The 23,406-nt window shown below is 42.4% G+C and overlaps 1 protein-coding gene across 1 annotated transcript in view; it reads right to left on the bottom strand.

Moving 5' to 3' along the window:
* Positions 1-23,406, bottom strand: part of ERN1 (endoplasmic reticulum to nucleus signaling 1) — a 64,302-nt gene that overhangs the window by 31,056 nt on the left and 9,840 nt on the right. Inside the window, exons 2-3 of the mRNA XM_083427380.1 lie at positions 10,059-10,179; positions 1,248-1,281 (exon numbers count right to left, since the gene is read on the bottom strand). Coding sequence (XP_083283506.1) covers positions 1,248-1,281; positions 10,059-10,179 — 155 coding nt within the window. The remainder of the gene's footprint in view (positions 1-1,247; positions 1,282-10,058; positions 10,180-23,406) is intronic.

The raw sequence follows: 23,406 nt of genomic DNA, 5'->3' as shown, positions 1-23,406 counted from the left end.
GCTCACTTAGAAGACAATGAAACTTGCTTCCAAATTAATATGCTCGGAACAAGCTGCTAAACAGGCCCAGGCAATCTACTTAAAATGGAAATATAGCCAAGGATTTTTAGAAGCCTAGGGCTAAGAACTATGAAAGTGCTTGCAGAATGAGGCTTTCCCACATCTCCCTTCTACTTTGGTCTTTTGCCCCTTTTCCCGCAAAGCCTGTCCTGGGGGTCAGTTAGGGCTGCATCAGCAAAGAGGAGATAAATGGAAATCAGAGACAACTGTGACCCCCCTGCACAACTGAAAATCACTCTGCAAGAAGAAACCTTTTCTACCTAACTCACAGTCTACTGGGAATACAAAGTAAGTTTGTTTGTTTGTTTGTTTGTGGGCTAAGTGAGCTGCAGAATGGAACAAGGGCTGAATTTGTCTCCCTTTCCTAGTGTAAATATTCAACTGGTAATCCAAAAATACCAGCCTTCTGATCCCTTCTAGAGTTCTGGAGTCTCCCCACTTCCTCTGCGGAGTTCGGCATAGAGAGATTCTGAGGATGGAATGGACTAGAAACATCTTCCCCTCATGCATTCATATACAGTGGTGCCCCGCAAGACGAATGCCTCGCAAGACGGAAAACCCGCTAGACGAAAGGGTTTTCGGTTTTGGAGGTGCTTCGCAAAACGAATTTGCTATGGGCTTGCTTCGCAAGACAAAAATGTATTGCGAGTTCTGCGGGGTTTTTTCCCTCCCCCCCTTTTCCCCCAGCCCCTAAGCCGCTTAACAGCTGTTCTCTAAGCCGCGTAACAGCTGATGCTAAGCCGCTTGACAGCTGATCTAAGCCGCTTATCAGCTGATCCACTAAGCCGCTAATAGCCTTTTAGCAGCTAATCCGCTAATCCCTTAATAGCCGCTAATCCCTTAATAGCCGCTAATCCCTTAATAGCCGCTAATCCCTTAATAGCCGCTAATAGCCACTAAACCGCTAATAGCGCTAATCCGCTAATGGGCTTGCTTCGCAAGACAAAAAAAACCGCAAGACGAAGAGACTCGCGGAACGGATTCTTTTCGTCTTCCGAGGCACCACTGTACTATCGTTAGCAAGCACATTATTCATCTTACTGAACTGGGATCTTTGCATCAGCTACCTGGGCTAATTCACTGACCACCCCTGTAACTATAAAGCGCTTGCCTGGACGACTTGTCCAGGTTTGTATCTGCAGGAATCAGGGGCGGAGGGGGGGGGGAGAAAGAAAGAGAAGACTTACTCTTCCACATGTAGAGGCACCTGAAGTACAGGATCTGCAGAAACAAAAACAGAAAAAAAGTCGAGGTGAAAGCAATTCAACATCCTGACCTCACATCAAGCCTGTAGTCTATGATAAAGCTGCCGTCACCTGCTTCACCTGTCGAGGAGATTACAGGTTTGCAGTCCCAATAATAACAAGACCCAAGAAGGAAAGGCTGGGCAGCGGCCTGGGTATAATGTGGGCCTTGATATACCACTTGAACGTTTCTGAGTTTGGAAAGTCCCCCCCCCCCCCATCCAGCTCACTGTTCACACGTATCATTTGTTAGCTTGTCTCATTTCGTCTCACCTACTCAACTATTTTATCACTTTTGCCCCTTCCCCTATTACGTGCCATTAAAAAACAGTTGAAAGTTCTTTGGAGCAGGAACCTGTCTTTGCTTATCTTATTATTGCAAATTACAGTGGTACCTCAGGTTACAGACACTTCAGGTTACATACGCTTCAGGTTACAGACTCCGCTAACCCAGAAATAGTACCTCGGGTTAAGAACTTTGCTTCAGGATGAGAACAGAAATTGTGCTCCGGTGGTACAGCGGCAGCAGAAGGCCCCATTATGCCGATTGCACTGTACAGTGGTACCTCGGGTTAAGTACTTAATTTGCTCCGGAGGTCTGTTCTTAACCTGAAACTGTTCTTAACCTGAAGCACCACTTTAACTAATGGGGCCTCCTGCTGCCGCCGCGCCGCTGCTGCCCGATTTCTGTTCTCATCCTGAAGCAAAGTTCTTAACCCGAGGTACTATTTCTGGGTTAGCAGTGTCTGTAACCTGAAGCGTATGTAACCTGAAACATATGTAACCCAAGGTATCACTGTATGGCCCTTGACTCCACTAAACTTCCCAAAAACTTAAGGATCTGTTCCCTTGTCACAGAGTAATAGATGCACTGTAATGTTCAAGATGACAGAGAGCTGATGGAAACCTGATTAAGTGTGAGGGGCAGAATATCACCTGCATTGAAGATCATTTCAAGAGATAAGACTTGGAGAGAGGGATGCTTTGTGAAAAGCGCTCAGTTCCTCTCTCTGACTGTAGCAGATTCCTCCAGAATGGGCAACCGTTTACCTCATCATTGCCAGTCTACTTTTTTGTGTGTGTGTGTGTTTTCCCATGTTTCTCCTCAGCTAAGGGACATAAGCCACTTTAAAAGAAAGTTGCAGGAAGGAAACCACTAATTAAAGAGCCAAGAGCGGAGAGAAGCTGAAAATGAACTTGCTACACATATACAGTGGTACCTCGGGTTAAGTACTTAATTCATTCCGGAGGTCCGTACTTAACCTGAAACTGTTCTTAACCTGAAGCATCACTTTAGCTAATAGGGCCTGCTGCTGCTGCCGTGCCGCCAGAGCACAATTTCCGTTTTCATCCTGAAGCAAAGTTCTTAACCCGAGGTACTATTTCTGGGTTAGTGGAGTCTGTAACCTAAAGCGTATGTAACCCGAGGTACCAATGTATTAGGATCTTGTGCCTGGGGAATATAATGGGGAATATGGTGTTATTTTAATTCCACTATCAGCTGCTCACAGAAAGAGCAACGCCACAGGATCACAAACGGACCCCAGTGCATCGAAGCAAATTTAAGAATGCAAGAAGAACAGTATAGGATCAGGCCAGAAGCCCATCTAAACCACCATCTGGATCTCACAATGGCCAACCAGATGTCTACAGGAAGCCCCACAAAGCAGGATCTGAGCACTGTCCCCTCCTGTGGTTACTCCTCAGAAACATTATCACCTCTGACCTGTGCTTCTGAAAAAGCTTTGGGCACTAAAAATGTATTTGTCACATAAGCTTGAGGGGTAAGGGAAATAAAAACTGTGTGTGTGTGTGTGTACACGCAAATTGTTTAAGGATTGCATCTAATGCACACTTGGAGTAAGTCCCACTGAAAGGATAGGACTTACTTCCAAGTAAACAGGCATACGTTTCCACTAGTGCTTTCATTCAAGCCTGAAGTGTTTTCTCTCCCCTTCTATTGCTTGTTAAGTGGAAAACAGACAGAAGACAGGCACACTGCTGCATCCTCACCTGCCTTGAATAATTTTAAGTGTTTGGAAAAATTTAGAAATAAGAGATTTTTAACAGAAAACCCTGGCCTCAGCAGATTAAAGCAGTAAGTACAGTGAATTAAAAAAAAAAACAGGTCTACAAGCAAACAATATCTGCTGCTACAAACGTTTTTAGATCAGCTTCCTCCTCAAGCAAACAAAATGATGCAAGAGCAAAGAAATAAGAACAGGCAGGCCTCTTACAGACAGGCTCCGGACTGCTTTGTGCCAGGCAATCTCTTCTGCATAAACAGAGCTGCCACCTTTTGCTGGCAAAGCTTAGCTGTTCATGTTTCCTCCCATTACTGGATCTCCACACCAGTAGCTAATGCCACCCCTGTTCAATTCCTGCTTGCCAAACAACTTTTATAAAGGCGCATTTCATCTCGGTAGGATACCACAAACGTTTGTTTTGCCATGTGCCCAAACAGCAGCAACCTATCGCCTACTGTGTTTGCTTGTTTTTCCACCATGTGTACGCAAGGCAGAACAGGCAGCCAGGTCTTTGACATGCATTATTGTACAGGCACTGTTTTCACATACGTACACGGAAGTGTAGGATATAGCTTTATGCATTAGTGGGGTTTTTTTTATCACTTTCAGACCAAGCACCCATCTGGACCCCCAATCTGAGGATCCATTTACCGTATTTTTCACTCCATAGGGCGCACCTGACCATAGGGCGCACCTAGTTCTCAGAGGGGGAAATCAGGGGGGGGGGAATGATCTCCCCCCCCCCCCAAGCTCTGGGAGCAGCTTATCCCAGACCTTCTTCCTGCTTTTGCGGGAGGTGGGAGAATTCCCCCACCTCCCGCAGCAGCCGTGCGCTCTTTAAAGGGGCTGTGCGTCTTCTGCTGGCTTTTCTAGGAGGTGGGGAAATTCCCTCACCTCTCGCAAAAGCCCCCACCTCCCACAAAACCGGCAGAAGCCTCACGCTCTTTAAAAGGGCTGCACGGCTTCTCCTGGCTTTTCTGGGAGGTGGGGGGCTTTTCCCGCCTGCCTCCCCCCGCATTCGCTCCATAGGACGCACACAAATTTTCCCTTGCTTTTTAGGAGGGAAAAAGTGCATCCTATAGAGCAAAAAATATGGCAATTTTTCGCTAGTCATATGCCCGCCTCTTTCTGCAGGTCTTTTTCTTTGCCCCCACCTTTCCTCTTTTCCCTTTTCTTTTCTTAAACACACATCTCAAATGGTGCCTCAACCAATCCTAAACCAGAGGACAACCCAACCCAGGGCCCACACATTCAAGCTGACGGTCGTTCCAAAATAGTGTGACAGAGGAACAGTACTTTGTTTTTTGTTGCTGCCTTTTAGGCTCTTCAAATCTCAAGCACGTCCATGGCAGTACAAATTTCACTAATGCATGACAATGATGAAGGATTACCAAATATTTTTTGCTTGTATTATGTTACGTCCCCACAGTTCCTTAATAGTGGAACTGAAGATGCAAATATTGGGACTTGTTTTCAACTGGTAGGATCCAAAAGGCTCAGTCTAGACAACAATCTTTCTGAACAGACCCTGAACACCCTCAATAGATCTGACCTTGGCCAACGTCCAAAGTACAGTGGTACCTCAGGTTAAGAACATAATTCGTTCTGGAGGTCCGTTCTTAACCTGAAACTGTTCTTAACCTGAGGTACCACTTTAGCTAATGGGGCCTCCCCCTGTCGCTGCATGATTTCTGTTCTAATCCTGAAGTAAAGTTCTTAACCCGAGGTACTATTCTGGGTTAGCGGAGTCTGTAACCTGAAGCATAAGTAACCTGAAGCGTCTGTAACCCGAGGTACCACTTTACTCGTAAAGTAAAGTAACCCGAGGTACCATTTTACTCGTAAAACCATGAACTTTAAAATTCTGAAGATATCTCCCCTCCTACAAATTGAGGGGTTCTTTTTATTTATTTCATAAGTTATATAACGCTTAATTGTAACAAACAAACAAACAAACAAACAAGCCCCACAGCAGTTTACAATCAGCCTTTTTAATTCTGAATCTTTAGGATACATAAGTATCCCATGTTTTTGAGTTGCTGTCAGAAACAATAAGGGTGAGAGAGATGTTTTAGGAAAGGAACAAAGGGGATCTGCAACAACATGTTGCTGTTTTGAATTCAGGTCCGAACCAGCCAGCCATGCCCTTTCCAGGGTACTCCATTCCACACCCCACCTCCAGAGGAAACTTACCAGGAGGTTTCTCATCTCCCAAGCTTTAAAAAAACCAAAAAAACCTTCTGAAACTGTGGATATTCCCAAGCCTGTTGATACCTTCCCTCTAGTAGCATTTTGGCTACATAAGGAACAAAATCCAAAGAATTGAGATTATTGACCTTACTAGTAACTAGAAGAGCCAAGCAAAATTCAGCTGGATGTTTTGCACACAGGCCATACATTGCCCATCCTGGCATATGGTATAATTAAGATTAATCTGGATGTGCAAACACAGCAACTGAATGGAACAAGAGCAAGAAGAACCATGGCCTAAAGTATTTGTTTGAAACCAACTGGTTTAAATAAAAAAATAAGAAAGGAAAGAGAACATGGTGGCTATTTCTCAAGTGTTTAAAAGAAGAAAATAGGTAGTGGCTCTGTGGAATTCAAGAGTTCAAATAATACTCAAGGCATTGCTCAAGGCAAGTAACCAACTGACTTTGCAAGTTGCCTTGGTGAACAGATTAGGGACAGAAACATCTCATCTGGGAAGAAATAAGCTGTTCAGGTTAGAAAGACAGCTCAAAACTGAACTTGAGCAATGACCAGGGCAGTTTTTTCCAGTTTCTTTTCCTGAAAGGGTCACAAAAACTGCTTTGTCTTGATTAAAAATAAAATAAAATACCCAAGGTTGACTTTAAACATCTCCTTTTGAAGGCTCATGGCTAAGGCCTGCTTGAATGTAGCAGGTTAGTTTTGATGGCTGCAACATTTCAAAACAGTTTTTGTTCCCTCGATGGCAGCATTCACATGTCACCATAGCTAACCATGTACCAACCAATTGCACCTATTTTGCTCCTCCCTGCTAGCATGCACAGAAAACAAACTCCAAACCCTGGCATAGCTGTTATGTCCAAACCAGGGATCACTGTTTCAATCAAACAAACCAGAACTGCTAAGCCAAGAAAAAAAACCTTGCCTTATCATCAAGGTTTGTCTGAAGCAAAGCAAATAATGTTATCTGGTTCACATATAATGCTAAGCTTGCTATAGTAGTTTGTATTCTCCATATGCTAATGGGGGGGGGCAGCGAAACAGCCCAGGTCAGTACACACACAGGAACCATAAACTATGGTTTGCTGTGACATGCGAACTGGGCCAACTGATTGAAGCAAAGTTGATTTCCTTTCCAGAGCACATCCAAACCTTTAGCCAGTAAATATTTTAACTGGGAATGTTTATATTCATGCATGATGGACGGCTTCAAATGCAGAAACTCTCCCTTTCAAGTGCTGGATTTTGTTTGTCAAATGCAAGTTGGAGATGAGGCAGAAGTCAGGCAGGAGGGACTGAGCACACAGTATGTTGATGAGGAAGCAAGCCCCACAATGCCCAATGGGATTTATTTCTAGCTAAGTGTGCATAGAGTTGAAGCCTTTAACACTCTCTATGAAAACGTCTTATAACCTTGTTTGTCTGCCAGCACAATACTGTCTGCCTAAGGTTGTGGCCAAAGACTTTACACAAGCCTGTTACCAAAGATGCTTTTCATCAGAGATATCAGAGATAACCAGGAACCTTATTATACAGGCCCCTGTTACACGTCTGCTCCCCATTATAGACAAACTGGCAATTAAATTTCCTTTTGCCTTGTTCATAGTCTATGTAACCCATTTTTAACAGGAAAAGGCTGTTGTTTTAGCAGCACAGATCCCTGGGCTCCCTAGCAGTCTGTATTTAAAATAGGACTCTGCCTGCAAGGTTATGAACATATTCCTGTACTAGGCCCTCTACCAACCTGTTTATTACATACCTGCTCTACAATTCCCAACATCTTGTTGGCCTTGTCTAGACTAACATATGTGCCTGTCAGAAACTTTTAATTAAGCGTTTTCAGGAAACTATAGCCTCTAAGAGGATATACAAAAACTGCTAATTTTCAGTTAACAGGACACATAGCCTAAAAGCATAATAGCATAATACTGTTCTGAGCAAAGCCGACCTCTTTCTCTATTTATTAGCATTGTTTAGGGTAGACTTATATAGCACAATGTTTGCATGAAGCAATTGCTTTTTAAGTTGCTAGGTAGATGGATCCCTGTTGAACTACATCATTTAAAAAGGGGATCAATCAACACACAGCGAAGACTGCATATCCCATGTTCTTGTCAAACTACTGGTGTTTGTGACTGACCTAAAACAGAGGTGAGGAATCTGTGGTCTTCAGGTGTTGCTAGACTACAGCTCCAATCAGCCCTGGCCAGCATGACCAATGGTCAGGGAATGTGAGGGATATGCAGCCTAGCCGCAATTGGAGGGCCACAAGATTCCCATCACTGGCCTAAAAAAACATACACAAGTATCTCATTGAGTAGGAGGGAAACCAAGTTGTCCAATTCACATATATACACTGCAAAACTTGTTCAACAGTTACTTTTATAGGCAAATAACTATCATGTTGTGCCCCAAAAGCTTTGCAGGAACGCTGTTTCGCAGTTTCATATTCTCTAAAGCAGGGAGATGTGCGTTTTCTCGAGTGATTGCTGCATTTCAGGTTTTTCAAAGGATACCTGAGGGGGAAAACCTTAACTGCTCTGCACTGCTGTAGGTAATGTCAAAAGGCCAGAGCATATTTTTCTTCTATCTGATCTGAGTTTATCAATTGTCAGTTACCAAGACCAACTTGTTATTTTAAATCTCCGAAGTAAAGATTACTCGGGCCATTTCTCTCTCCCACATCCTTCCTGGCTCTGTAAAAATCCTGGATAATATCAATGTTTTACATGTCAACAGTCATGATAAACATTTTGTGACAAAGGCACCCAACTAAATCAAAACCCCAAACCCATATCCTGTGTTGTCGTCCCTTTACTCAGCATATAGCTAGGCATTGCAGATTAATACTATATATTAAAAACTAAACAATGTAAGGAGAAACCTATGATATGAGAGAAATTATTCATCTAGTCCAGCATGTGGTTTTTCCCCAACATGTGGAATGCCAACCTCTGGGAAATCAGTATTTAAAACAAACTGAGAAGTAGGATGAAAACTCAACTACAGGTGGGACATCATTTGATAAGGCTTACACCAGAATAATCACCGTCAAAGATGTCTCAAATGTCACAGCTCTGCATTGAAGAGTGTAACTGGCAAACTCAATTCCCATAGTGTCCTGATCCAAGATATTTCGTAACAGGGAACACAGGAAAGCTTTCAAAAGAAGTCCTTGATGTTACTGACTCTTAATGTTCCTTTTAGCATACAGAACACTTTTTAATTTGTATATGGAACCAAACCAATGAGTATTAAGCACCTTACAATGCATCAACAGATAAGGATCCAAATGAACAGTACAAATGCAGTAAAACTTTCTATAGAACTGGATTATCCAGTCTGACTGTTCTAATGTAGCAGTGGTATTTCACAATATATTTGCTTTAAAACTAAGGACAGCAACGAAAGTAAATGGAGTGTTTTCCCTATCCCAGCTCCTTGGAATCTCTTGTCCCTTATTGTTGGTCAGTGCATAAGTCAAAGCCATCGGTGTAAAACGAAAAGAAAAGCAGGCTTTGCTATGCAAGCTATATCCTGCCATGTATTTTATAATATTTAAAAAAGCAAATAAACATCCTGATATTATACTCTCAAGCCAATTAGGCTATTTCCAAAACAAAATCAGATTACACTATTATTAATATGGGCCTTCCAAAGAGAAGAGCTCCAATAAGAGTTAGGTAATTGGCCTCGAAGTTAGGAATGCTCATCCTAACATGTGTCTGTCTTGGATTATCAATATAGAAGACTGGTGGCAGCAGTTAAGAAATGGCCCTTGCAAGCATCAATATATTTCCCACTACAGATACAAATATTCCTATCAGAGAAGCAAAATGATGGCACATCCAGATGGCAGCTTCTCCCACTCTTAGATGGAGAACAGCAGCAACTAGATGGCTATACTTCATCAGGCAGCCATAATAGCAAAGTCTAAGCTTAGCACCCCAGAAGCCCTGGAACAGGCACCTAGATGCAGAGACTTTATTGTAGGTTTCTGGTGACAAAGTCTTCGCAAATCATGACTGCTGGTCCTGAAGAGGCCAAACATGGATGTACATTTTGTAACACAGTGATTCCGCTTTGTGCTGCAATTAACCCACCCGCCACATAGATATAAAACCTTAGAAGCTACACCCACAATGACAATACTTTGCTTAATGTTTCAAGGAGTTAAAGGCAGACGTTAAAAACCACAGAGCTTCCTATGATTCTTGCAGATGAGCCGCCACGATAAGCAGATAGTCTTGAGCTGCCATCCTGAAAGCACACTTGCTTGGTAATAAATCCCATTTAACTCATTGGGACTTGCAGAAGACTGCAATCCCCTCCAAACTCACTTGGAGGTCAGCCATCTGAAGCCAGGACTTTCCTCCAGGTAAACATGCATAAGGGGTCAGGCTGTTCAGAATGTGGCCGGGTTTCTCCAATGTCTGGAACCATTTCCAACATTATGTTGACTTTGCCGTTATCAAAGTTAGTGAAATGAAGGCAAGATGACATCTTTCATACCCACCTTCTTTTAAAGTCCACTTGATTGACCCCGTCCTTTTGCTAACGGCATGCAAACTCCCATCCAGAGTTGAAACAAATAGCAGTGTTTCTGGCAGGGTCACTGAATTGGCGTTACTACAGTTCTGGGGGAGGGGAAAATAAGAAAACATAAACATTATTTACTCAGGGAAATTTAAGAATTGTAGGAAAGACAATTATTATAACCACCAGCATCCCCCATGCAATTACTGGTCTGCATTCCCCCCTATATGTTTTGGCTAACACAAAGCCACTTGGACACATTGACTGGGACCTTTGTCCTGCAAGCCACCAGCCCTGATTTGAACTGTCTCTCTAAATCATGAGTAGGCAAACTAAGGCCCGGGGGCTGGATCCGGCCCAATGGCCTTCTCAATCCAGCCCGTGGACGGTCCGGGAATCAACATGTTTTTACATGAGTGGAATGTGCCCTTTTATTTAAAATGCATCTCTGGGTTATTTGTGGGGCATAGGAATTCGTTCCTCCCCCCCCCCAAAAAAAAAATATAGTCCACCCCCCAAGGTCTGAGGGACAGTGCTGAAAAAGTTTGCTGACCCCTACTCTAAATGCTACAACCATATTCTGGTTTTCCTCAAAGGCTCTCAGTTTTTTGGTGTTTTTTTTTTTTAAAAAAAGACAATTGTGGCAATTGTGTAATGTATTGTAGGGTTGCCGACGAGGTACCACGATTCTTCCACTTCTCTCCAATAAAGGAAGGTAGAAAAGAGGTTTGTTTGGGGATGGGCACCATGAAAATGAGGGCACCCAGGACAGCAGTGAGGCGAGGAGAGCAAATGAATCACAAGGTTCAATAGTCAAGGTGCATATGTTTGGATAACAATCCCAGGGCTGATCTCCTGCTAGTACAGGTCCTCTAGCCCAAGATGGGAGAGGTGCCATTACATGTCCACCATCTATAACCACACACACACACAAATGTACACACACACACATACAAAAATGTAGAATAAGACAGGTTAAATCCTTAGGGAGTCACATATAAATGAGGATTAATATTATTCAGGGACATCATGCAAACCAAATGACAAGATTCAAGAAGGTAGCCGTGTTGGTCTGCAGTAGTCAAAAAAATTTAAAACAATTCTTTAAAAAGATAGTTAGAAGGACTCTTCTTAAAAAGAAGAAGAGTCTTTTAAACTATCATTTTAAAGAATTGTTTTAATTTATTTCAAATGACAAGATGAAAGGACACGGCCAGAAAGGAAACTCAATGAACTGGTGATACAATTTGTTGAAGGGAATAACCAAATCTGGAACAACTCAACTCAGAACAAAAGTTAAAAGCCCCACTGGCATTTCAACTTCCTGCAACTCAAGTCTGTCAAGTAGTTTGAAAACCATGGGCTCCTTGCCCTCATGTCACGCTGAGCACCAATTACAAAAACAGAGGGAAATGAGCAATGAGAGGCAGGTGAATCAGGCTGGTTTGAGGTGCCATTAAAGGTGGCAGAAATGGGCAGATCTGGTGAATTGAAGCACAATCCAAAGGCAAGTTCTCCTGCACAGGAGTTGTAAAAGAGTGGAGCAATGTACCCAGTTAGTGAGAGGGAGAGGGCAAGGATTTCTCTCTCTTTTTAAAAATAAATGCTTATTAGTTTTTTAACCTATCATTTTCAACAGCAGTTAAACATTCTTTTACATCTTATTCAAATTTTTTTGACTTCCATCAGTCCTGTCTGAAAATTTTCCAATCTAATCTCTTAGTATGCATTTCGTATTTTCCCTATTACATTTCAAACTCATAACCAATATCTCTCTCTTTTTCTACTTTTTAACACTTCATATATTTCTCCCCACAAAACTTCTTGTAGTCCTACTAGCGTAATTTGTTGGTTACAGTTGCTCTTCAAATAATTCATATACTGGTACTTCTTTCTATCGTCTGTAAATCTCTGGAGAGGGCAAGGTTTTCTCAGGCATCAAAATGGTTTTGTACTATTCACTGTTCCAAGCGGCAATGCCAATCAAATGGAACACCATGTAAATTATGTTTTCACTGGCAGCTCCAACTTTGGAATTTCTTTTTACCAAGTTTCCACACAAACCCCAAATCCACCAGAAAAACAGAAGTGCAAAGCAAAAACATTTTGCAATGCTACCTTTAAAACATCTGTTGAATAGCTGTGCTTTGCTGTTTAGCCACCTGCCATGTCTGGGAACTTTCAGAAGTCTATTTAAAACTGAAGTTACTATTGCAGGCAACGTGAAACTAGTTGCCTCTCTCAGAATCTCTAAGGACCCACGAAGACCGAAATTCTGGCTGTATCTTCTGTGCCACCGCAACAGAATTTGTTTCAGGACAACCTAGAAAGTCAGCTCAACAAGCACCTCCTCACTGCATTCTGTTATTGAAAAGCTTTGTATTTTCAACCTTGCTAGTATCGCAGCACATTGCTTTAAAACAAAATCAAGCAGCAAATGTTAGAACATTCTAACCAAACAATATACACTGTACACATTCCGTTATTTTAGAATAAAGCAATCCGATTTCGTATTATGCCTAAACGGCCTCGGCCCAGTATATCTGAAGGAATGTCTCCACCCCCATCGTTCTACCCGGACACTGAGGTCCAGCTCCGAGGGCCTTCTGGCAGTTCCCTCATTGCAAGAAGCCAAGTTACAGGGAACCAGGCAGAGGGCCTTCTCGGTAGTGGCGCCCGCCCTGTGGAACGCCCTCCCACCAGATGTCAAAGAGAACAACAACTACCAGATTTAGAAGACATCTGAAGGCAGCCCTGTTTAGGGAAGCTTTTAATGTTTGATGTATTACAGTATTTTAAATTTTTTTGGAAGCCACCCAGAGTGGCTAGGGAAGCCCAGCCAGATGGGCAGGGTATAAATAAATGATGATGATGATCATTAATACAGTGGTACCTTGGGTTAAGAACTTAATTCGTTCTGGAGATCTGTTCTTAACCTGAAACTGTTCTTAACCTGAGGTACCACTTTAGCTAATGGGGCCTCCCGCTGCCGCTGCGCCGTTGCCACGCAATTTCTGTTCTCATCCTGAGGTAAAGTTCTTAACCTGAGGTACTATTTCTGGGTTAGAGGAGTCTAACCTGAAGCGTCTGTAACCTGAAGCGTCTGTAACCCGAGGTACCACTGTATAAATAAAGTCCAGTCAAAAAATATTTAGGAAACTGACCATAAAAAGCCTTAAGATGGCTTGCTGACTACAATTAGCAGAATCAATTGGCTGATTTCACTGCTCAGGTCAGAGAGCCACAGTTCACATCTGAACACCTAAGCATTTTATATGAATCTGTGGCTTGTTGACTACCATTAAAAACCCATGTACAGTGTATCTTGGTTCTCGAATGGCTTAGTTGTCAAATAAATCGGTTCCCAAACCCAGAAGTAAGAGTTGCGGTTTGTGAACAGTTTTCGGAAGCTGAACGTCTGACATGGCTTCCGATTGAGTGCAGAAAGCTCCTGCAGCCAATCGGAAGCCGCGCCTTGGTTTTTGAACAGTTTCGGGAGTCGAACGGATTCCCGGAACGGATTAAGTTTGAGAACCAAGGTACCACTGTATACTTTTTATGACATTAGGGCCTTAGACTTACTATCATTTGTAATCAAGCTATTTTTAGTACAATGCCACCACCCGCCTCAAATTATGTAGGCCTATTCTGGACAATGAAAGCAGCAGCATACAGCAATAAGTGTATTCCAGCAGAGAACAGGACAGCATAAAGATCTGGGACCAGCGGCCATTATGAAATAAATTAAAAAGAAGAGGGGCTAAATAACATCCCTGTCTTGACACCCTAAATGGTAAAAATAGGGTTTGAAACCTACCCCTGCTGCAAAGGAAACAGAACTAGAATGAGCAAATTATATCAGAATCCTACAATGTGTATACAGATTGCTGCGAATGACATCAGCAACGAAACGCTGCAGGAGGAGGATCAATTTACTCCGGTACAATAAGAAAATTTGGCAGAGTCTAACAAAAAAAAAGTAAGAAATCTGTGCTGAAAATTGGCTTCCCACTTAAGTACGGAAAAAGGTGGTCTTCCTCTTGCCTGCCTTTGAACTTTCACTGCTTCAATCTCTCTTCTCTTTCCCCGGACACTGAAGCATCACCTCACAGCCTCCTTTTGTATCTCTCACTCCCCCTCCAGCTTCCCTTCTCTGGAACAACCTTCAGTAGGTAATCTGTAAATTGCCTTTTGTTTTGCTTCCCCAACAAGACCGCTTTTTGTGCAAAAGCTCCGATACCATCTCTGTTGATCCCTTCCGAGTGCCTTACAAGGACACTCTGCAACCTGGATGATATCCCAAGCTACGCATATTGTGCTTTCGTGCACCTTTGCAAGCCAGTTCCACAGCAGTCTGTACTCTGGCAGAATTCAGCTAAGGCCACAGCAGAAAGAGAGAGAGACAGGTTCACCCCAGGCACTTAAGCTAAATTTCCCCCAGGTCATTCACGTTCTGGGAGAGTTATTCCTGGAACATGGAGAAATAGTTTTCGGACATGTATAGGCAGGTGTCCCAAAAGCAAGGATGGGACTAAGTGTGTTAAACCTTATCTTTCCCGTAATGTCTGATGGGATGACAGGTACATTTAACCACATGGGAAAGAAGTATTCGGTAGCCTTGGCCAATCCATTGGAGGAGTCCAAAACTATTAAGGCTCTGTTATCAATACAATGAACCTGTAAAGCTAAATGATTTAAAACGATGGGGAGCCTGATCCTATGAAAGGGCAAATACCACTGAGTTGAATGGCGCTTCCCCTTAGAAAGTGCAGCCTTAAACGTAAAAGCCCAACTATTATCAAGGTGAAAATCACTGGCTTTTAGCTTAAAAGCTAAAGGGACCCCTGACCATTAGGTCCAGTCGTGGCCGACTCTGGGTTGCGTACAGCTTCCGGCTCATGTGGCCAGCATGACTAAGCCGCTTCTGGCGAACCAGAGCAGCGCATGGAAATGCCGTTTACCTTCCCGCCGGAGTGGTACCTATTGATCTACTTGCACTTTGACGTGCTTTTGAACTGCTAGGTTGGCAGGAGCAGGGACTGAGCAATGGGAGCTCACCCCGTCGCAGGGATTCGAGCCGCTGACCTTCTGATCAGCAAGTCCTAGGCTCTGTGTTTTAACCCACAGTGCCACCCACGCCCTGGCTTTTAGCTCAACACGCCTTAAATGGCATATATCTGGAGGAAGCAGTCAGAACAAGATTCACGATATCGGGGGGGGGGGGGCAGATGACAGCATCAATTGTATCGGTACATGCGACTTCCTTCAAACACAAGCTCTTTGCGGCTACTACACTTTGGGATCAACAATGCGTGTGAATGTTCAGCTGAAAGTTCAATAATAATGGGATTAATAATGGGATTAGATAGAGAGGAGGGCTTCCCTGCTCTGCAGCTTCTAGAGTTTTTGCCTCTCCATTTATTGTATATATGTTTTAAATAATGGCTCCCTCCTTGTTGTTCTTTTGTTCCAACAGGCTTTTGGGAATTGACTGCTTTTAATGAAAGGACTGGTGCAGTTTTTATCGTACTTATTTGTTTGTTTTAAATAGATTTTATATATGTATATAGTTTTAAGTCTACTAAGATTTAATTGTTTTAATGATTGGTCCCCCCCCCCCATGTTTTTAGCTATTCTTGTTTTTAATCCAAAAGCCACCTTTAGTCTTGTCAGGAGAAAGGGTATGGTATAAATAAATATACTATTATAATAACCATAAAAATAGAAAGTTCAGTAATACACAGGTCAGGGGAGTTCACACTTCTGAACCTCCGGCTGATAAAATAGATAAATAAAATAATCGACCAGAGGAATGGAGTTGTGGGACACTTGCACACTTGCATCACATCATATAAACTCCAAAGGGAAGAGTCAAAATTTGTTTCTCTACTTTTATAACACCACGCCATGCCTTCCATGGTAATGTTATACACACACACACACACACACACACCAGAACCTTGCCTTCCCAAGAAGCTTATGACCTACATCTGAAAGTAGGGAAGACAAGAGAGAGAAAATGAAACAGCAATAAATATTTAACTGCTTGTAGAGTTATGCAATTCTCTCACACATCCTTCTCCAACTAAAAGTTAGGAAATCGGACATGCACACCAAATATAGGGGAGTAGCAGTGGTGCAATAAGAACTGAACTCCACGTGACACTTCCAAAAGATGAACGTTGTAGATTTGTTTAGGGTACGATCCTTGAGTTCTATCCCATGTTAGCCATATTCAGAGTGGACCCATTTAAAATCATGCACACAACTAACTTCAGTCTGGTAGTATCAATGCATTAACTATGAGTAAAATGTAGTTGAAACCAAACCCTTTATATTGATCTTTGAGAACAGTTTGTTCAGATTGTATATTTTACTGGGTCAGCATTTTCTTGGAGGAATGCGGTTTACAGATCAAAACATTTGTGATGTTGACATAAAACAAACACAAACACCCACCCACCCTACACCATGAAATTAAATAGTGCATGAGTTTGAAAGTTTGGAGAAAATATCAAAACATTTAATCAACCACACAACATGCTTTAAATTAGTCACATTGAAGATCTAGTACAACCACCACCACCAGGTATCACCACAAAGACAACTATCAGTCACAGAATCAATTTATCCATGTTTCTGATCTTGTTCAAAGAGATACAAAGTGATGGCACAGTTTTTCATCCTCCTTGCAATGTTTCCTGTTTCAAATGACAAACACACCACATAAACAGGACATTGCTTTCAATAAATTTGCCATTTGCAGCTCTCTCTAAAGCACAACTCTTTTGTTGTTGTTGTTCAGTTTGAATTCTCATTCATTCTCAAGACTATATGCTAAAGGATCCAGTCTACTTTTGCTAACAAAGTTCTGCCACACTCTACTCTCTTCCCTGTTGGGAGATGTGAGCAGGATTTTTACATGCTGGTAAATGAAATGAGCAAACCAAGACACAGACTTGCGCCTGAGTTTGAAAGAGTGAAACCAAATCAGGAACAGGATGCAAAGATCCTGGTTTTAACTGTTCATCTACTAGAACAGACTAACATTTGTTTGTATAGGTTACATCTGCCAATCCCAAGGTAACATCTAAAAGGCATTATTAAATGCTAGCAGGTCTTCATAATAGCTATAGCAAATATTTTCTTCATTTGCTTCTCAATACTGAATGCTATTCTGCATTGACCGCTTTCATTTTGAGTTTCAAACATATTCTTGGAGCATTAAAGCCTAAATGGAAGTCCTCTCTTGATCTATAGTAACTTTGAAGCTAACTAGTAACTTTAGACACAAAACGTTCTCCTCTGTACGGACTATCAGCAAATAAACAAACAATGAAGCATATGGGTAGTTCGCACTCCTGTAAAATAAATGTCACCCCTTCACCTAAGAAATTAAAACTTCGCTTATCCAACGGTGTTTGTTTTGGATAGGTGCCTATGCCTGAGATCTAGCCGACAATATTTGCTGCCAGAACGCAAGAACAGAAGTGGATTATTTTCCAAGAAATAGCCTTGAAATCTAGCGGCCCCTTAACCGTTCCAATGCTGGTTAATAACACATGAAATCTCACACATCTTGTGCACCTGTTGCATCGCTCAGAAAATAGGGTTTCGTTTCTTTTAACAAGAGTTTCCATTTGACAAGGGAAGTTTATTAAACTGAGTTCGGAAAATTTAAACACAATATTTAGAATAGGTGTTAACTATTGCATAAATGTAATCCCACTTTGGAGGGATTAAAAAAGGAAGCAAGCAGAAAGGAATTGACAGGGTTCCTCAATATTCTGTTGTGAAATATTCTCTCACTAGTATATGTTCAGCAACCAAAACAGGACTTTGCATGGCTGGATTCCCTTCTGAGTTTTAATAAGATTATCCTGGGTGATATTTTAAATATAACTCCAACATATGCCTTTTGCTCTTTTTGAAGTTAAATCTTTTGTGTTTTAAAAGGGAAGGGGGGTTGTAAGCAAGCCATATACCCCTTGCTCAAGAAACGAAGTGCAATTGTGATTATCTTCAATTTTTAAAACACCGAAAGGATGTGAGTGTTTCGTGTTCCTCGTTTTTTCTTCTCTAAAAACTAAATGAGCAACAAGATCTGGCCAGCAGATAACTGTCTCCACAGAGCCAAAGAAAAAAAATGGTCTTCCATGTTCTGGGCTGACAACAGCTTATCCCAACCATGAACAAGACAACTTCCTCTTTTAAAAAAATAAAATGCTTTTTTCAATTACAAATTTTCGCATTCCGTTCAATTTACTTATACAATCAGTTGTCGGTTCCCCCCCACTTCCATGGTTCTGTATATTTACCAATTATAAAGTCTTAAACAGCTCAATATATATATTTTCTTGAACTGCACAGTGCATTGCAGGTATTTTGAAGCAATCCGATTTTGCCCAGGAATGCTTCAAAGTGAATCCCTACCCTTCTAATTATACTCAGAAGTGAACATTCGTCTTTTAAACCACTCCTTCAAGTCTCCATAAGCACTATCACCCAGTATCATATCGGCAACCTGAATTCTTTGAAGAAGAGACTTCAGGATGAAAAAGCTTTGCGTAGGAGGGAAGGGAGAGGGCAAAACCTTCATATGCAAGAGCGAAGACCCTGTGTTGCTCAAACCTCTCCCTTCCTACTACATAACTGATTTTAGAGTTGCAACATTTTTAGAGGACGGGCAGAAAGGAGAACCTGAAAGGTTTTCCACATAATTCAATCCATAACAGGAAGCACAACTTCTGTTATCAAGAGAAAGAATATGAAAGGTTTGTCTTTTCGGCACATGTCTTGAGAGGGAGATAGAAAACATAGAATTGCAGAATTGGAAGGGACCCTAAGGAGCATCTAGTCCAGGCATCCCCAACCTGCGGCCCTCCAGATGTTTTGGCCTACAATTCCCATGATCCCTAGCTAACAGAACCAGTGGTCAGGGATGATGGGAATTGTAGTCCGAAACATCTGGAGGGCCAAAGGTTGGGGGTACCTGATCTAGTCCAACCCCCCTGCAATGCAGGAATACGCAGCTATCCCGTGTGGGAATCGAACTTGCAACCTTGGCATTATCAGCACCACACTCTAACCAAATGAGCTTATCCAGGCTGATATGAAGGTGCTTTCAGTCTTGGCCAAGACCAGCAGAGGCACAAAGCAACAGAGGCAGTCGGTTTTTACTTCTCCTATCTCAGAGGGTCTTCTCGTGCCTCAGAGAAGGCATTGTATTGAAGGGATATTGGGAAAGGGGGCTGCTGGCAGAAGGAAAACTAAAAAGCTCATGTAGCTTTGGGATTGAGCAACAGGCAGGAACTACGTTATATGTGTAAACCCCCAAATCATCCTTATGAAGCAAAGCGGCTTCAGAGTGAATGGAGGCCTGATGCCAGGATGGGGAGAATAATATTTTATTATATTGTATTTTATTTTACTGCAAGGAATCCAGGTTGCTGCAGTGACCAGAAGTGACATTCACCAATTCCATCTCATTAAAAAATATAATAAAATTCCAACCTTTAACATCAGAAGGAAACCTACCTAGCAGCACATTGTTCATGTGTTGAAACACTAAGCTGAGACTAATGTATCCGCATGAGGCTGTCTTTGACAACTGTTTGCAAGCTGCACTTTAGCAACGTTTTGTGGACATCCTTGCCAGTTCTGGGCTTTAAAACTTGAACCCGTTGCCTTTACATCCATTCATGATGTCTCAGATAACAATAGGATGCCCTCAAATATGGTCAGTGGCCTAGGTTATAACATCACACACACATGGAGACCTGTTCTTGGGGACAGCACCAAAACCCTTAGACTTACTAAACCCCAAATATATTTCAGAGCGTTCTGAGACCTTCTTGGTGGGCTGACATGTGGTGATAAGGGTTAATGCTGGTGAAAACTGCAGTTTTAACGTTTTATAAGCCCGAAATCCTATGCTCGCTTACTTGGGGGCCAGTGCCACTGAATGTAGTGGACCTTACTTCTGAGTAAACAGGCATGGGGTTCACAGCTGCAAACAAGTAAGTGTAGATCACAGATTGCAATTTTAAAGTACACACACACACACACACACACAGACACACACCCTGAAGTGTCACTGAATTCAATGAGACTTACTACAAACATCTCATTCACACTGCAATCCTATCCCTGCTTACCCAAGTGCAAGCACCAGTCATTTAGGCTGCAAATCCGCTCCACTTCCCAGTGGGGAGGAGTTGCGGTGGACTGCGTGGTCACCCACTCCCCACCGGGGGCGGGGGACTTTGTCCCCCGTTGCCTGGGGGACCCCGGACGTGTCAGAGCCCGGCCAGCCAATCCGCTGGCTGGGGGGGGGGCATGGCCGGGGCAGTTTAAACCGAGGAGCGAGCCGGAGGACTTCCTCTTGGCTCGCTTCCTCAATCACCTGCCCTCCCTCCCTATTCACAGGTTAGGCACTGGCCTTGCTATGAACTTCGGTTGGTCGCCTTAGTTGTCCGAGGGGCCTGGTAGGAATTTGGCAAACTGGCACTGGCCACTTGGTTTTCGCCTACCCCGTAGCAATCGTCACAACTTTGTTAGGGTTGCGGTTAGGCATTGTTTGACCTTGTGTGGGGAAGGGGAGGTGTGGCCATCACCTGCCCCTCCATGCTTAAGGGTATTCCGTTAAAGGAATCCGGGGGTGTTGATCTTGTCCGAAGCCCGGTCGGGAGCTAGGGCCATGCCACAACCCCGGCGGGAACACCAGGGGGAGCGCGAGTTGGTCTGCATCGACAGGACTCCCCCTACCGGTGGTTTACCCTTACCGGACTTCCTGCGCAGCGGGCAGGAGTCAGATATAGTCGGGTCCAAACAATGCCTAAGCCAATACCGCTCACATTCTGTAATTCAATAAAGTTGTGGCCAAATTTGCGCAATAGCATAAACCGAATATCTGTGTCCTTGTGTGAGTTATCTCTGAGTAAGAATGCATAGGATTGGAATGGAAGACGAAATAAATGGACTATGCAGAATTGGACAAAATGACAGGAAGGATTTGAAACCTGCAGGACCAGAGATTTACAGAAGATTGGAAGAAGTATATGAATTATTTGAAGAGCAACTGTAATCAACAAATTACGCTAGTAGGATTACAAGAAGTTTTGTAAGGAGAAATATATGAAGTTTTACAAAGTAGAAAAAGATAGAGATATTGGTTATGAGTTTGAAATGTAATAGGGAAGATAAGAAATGCATACTGACAGATTAGATTGGAAAATTTTCAGACAGGATTGATGGAAGTCAAAAATTTGAATAAGATGTAAAAGAATGTTTAATTACTGTTGAAAATGACATGTTAAAAAAACACTAAGAAAAAATAATATTAAAAAAGAAAAGAATGCATAGGATTCTACTGTAAGCATACTTAAGTATTCTGAAAAATGTCATGTATTTTCAAAAAACACAACCAGAGCACCTGGAATTGAGTAGGATAAACACTGAAATGAATATAAGAAATAATCAAAGCGGCTTGCCAAATGCTGGCACTTAAGTAAGGATGTAATGGGCTAACCTTTGCCTAATGAGAGTTCGTAATGCTCCTTTTCTACAACATTACTAAAGACCCTGGAAGCAAATGTTCCGTCTGTTCTGCAACTTGGCCACGCCACAGCCACTGCTCCACTGGGAATAAACAGTCCTATTTGACATTTAGATAAAGTAGGGTCTAATTTTTATAGTAGCACGTTGAGGAAGTTATTTATCAAAGGGGCATTCATAACCTTTAAATGAAACCCAAGGGTGGGTGGTTTTTCAGAACTTTACCAAGTTTCATCATGTTCCTTGGAACAATTATTATTTTTTTTGTTTAAAATGTTAAACTTTGCATTTCCTTATTCCTTCCATCTGCAAATAAGCTACAAGTCTGCGAACATCCATAGCTTCTTCTATATACATATTTTTCAACTAATATCATGAGCTCAGTCTTCAAGTCATGGGCTTTTAGCGAGACAATGCACTGGTGATGAAAGCCTAAAACTCAGATTTTAGAAACCTAGAAGCCTCCATCCAGTGACCAAACTTTCACTTTTACAGGTATTACATAATACAGTCGTACCTTGGAAGTCGAACGGAATCTGTTCCAGAAGTCTGTTCGACTTCCAAAATGTTCAGAAACCGAAGCGCGGCTTCTGATTGGCTGCAGGAAGCTCCTGCAACCAATCAGAAGCCGCAGAGGCCCCATCAGACGTTCGGCTTCCAAAAATAGTTCGCAGACTGGAACTGTCACTTCTGGGTTTGCGGCGCTCAGGAGCCAAAACGTTTGAGAACTAAGCTGTTCGACGACTAAGGTACGGCTGTACTTCCTTGGTTGTTTAAAGAAATCCGTCTTTTAGTGCTGCTGCAGCATCTACAGATTAGAACTCCCTGCCCACTGACATCAATGGGATTAAAACCTGGTTGTTTAGGCAAGTCTAAACAGACATGCAGAAATTGCAGGTGTTTTAATCTGCATTTAGCTTACTGTTGATTTTTATTAGATTTTTTTAAAAAATACAAGTGCAACAAGACTGGACCACAGAGTATCCCCAAAACAAAACAACCCCATAGATGTCTATAGTTAAAGTTTTGGCTAGGAAATTCCTATGGGGCTTATTATTCTTATTTCCCTTCTACTTGGCATTGCTGGGATCATACTGGAATCTTTTACATGCATAGCAAGTGCTCTAATCATTGAGCTACAGCTACTGTCTCCTATTTTGAGGACCAGAGGAGGATATTGGAAGCATCTGCTTGTGATTCGAAAGTACCAATGGGTCCCTGTCATGTCTGAATTCAGGAAACTGTGGTTTATTAAAACACTGGTTTGAGAACAAGACAGGATCTGGACCCATGGTTTGATCTTGGTTTCATCTCACTAACCAGAGTCTCCTGAATTCTGACATTATGAAGAACTGTGGTTAGTTCTACTTCAGAAGCATCCTATAGGGTGCTGAAGAAGTTTGGGGAGTGACGGAGCTTACAAACTCAAGACTTACCATGGCTCATTCACACCATCTGGTCCATGTCTATACAGTGGTACCTTGGTTCTCGAACTTAATCCGTTCCAGGAGTCCGTTCAACTCCTGAAACCTTTTGCAAACCAAGGTGCGGCTTCTGACTGGCTGCAGGAGCTGCCTGCACTCAATTGTAAGCCGCGTCGGACGTTCAACTTCTGAAAAACGTTTGCAAACTGGAACACTCACTTTATTTGGGAGCTGATTTGTACGACAATTAAGCCGTTTGGGAACCAAGGGACCACCGTATGTCTATTTTATCATTTCACTGAATTGTTATGCTTAGACTTTGAACATTTCAAAGTTTACATTTCGTTA

Source organism: Podarcis tiliguerta (genome assembly GCF_965153285.1).
Source record: "Podarcis tiliguerta genome assembly, chromosome: 2".
In the NCBI taxonomy this organism is placed as follows: domain Eukaryota; kingdom Metazoa; phylum Chordata; class Lepidosauria; order Squamata; family Lacertidae; genus Podarcis; species Podarcis tiliguerta.
Note: the sequence above shows the minus strand (reverse complement) of the source record. Positions and strands in the feature narration are given on the sequence as shown.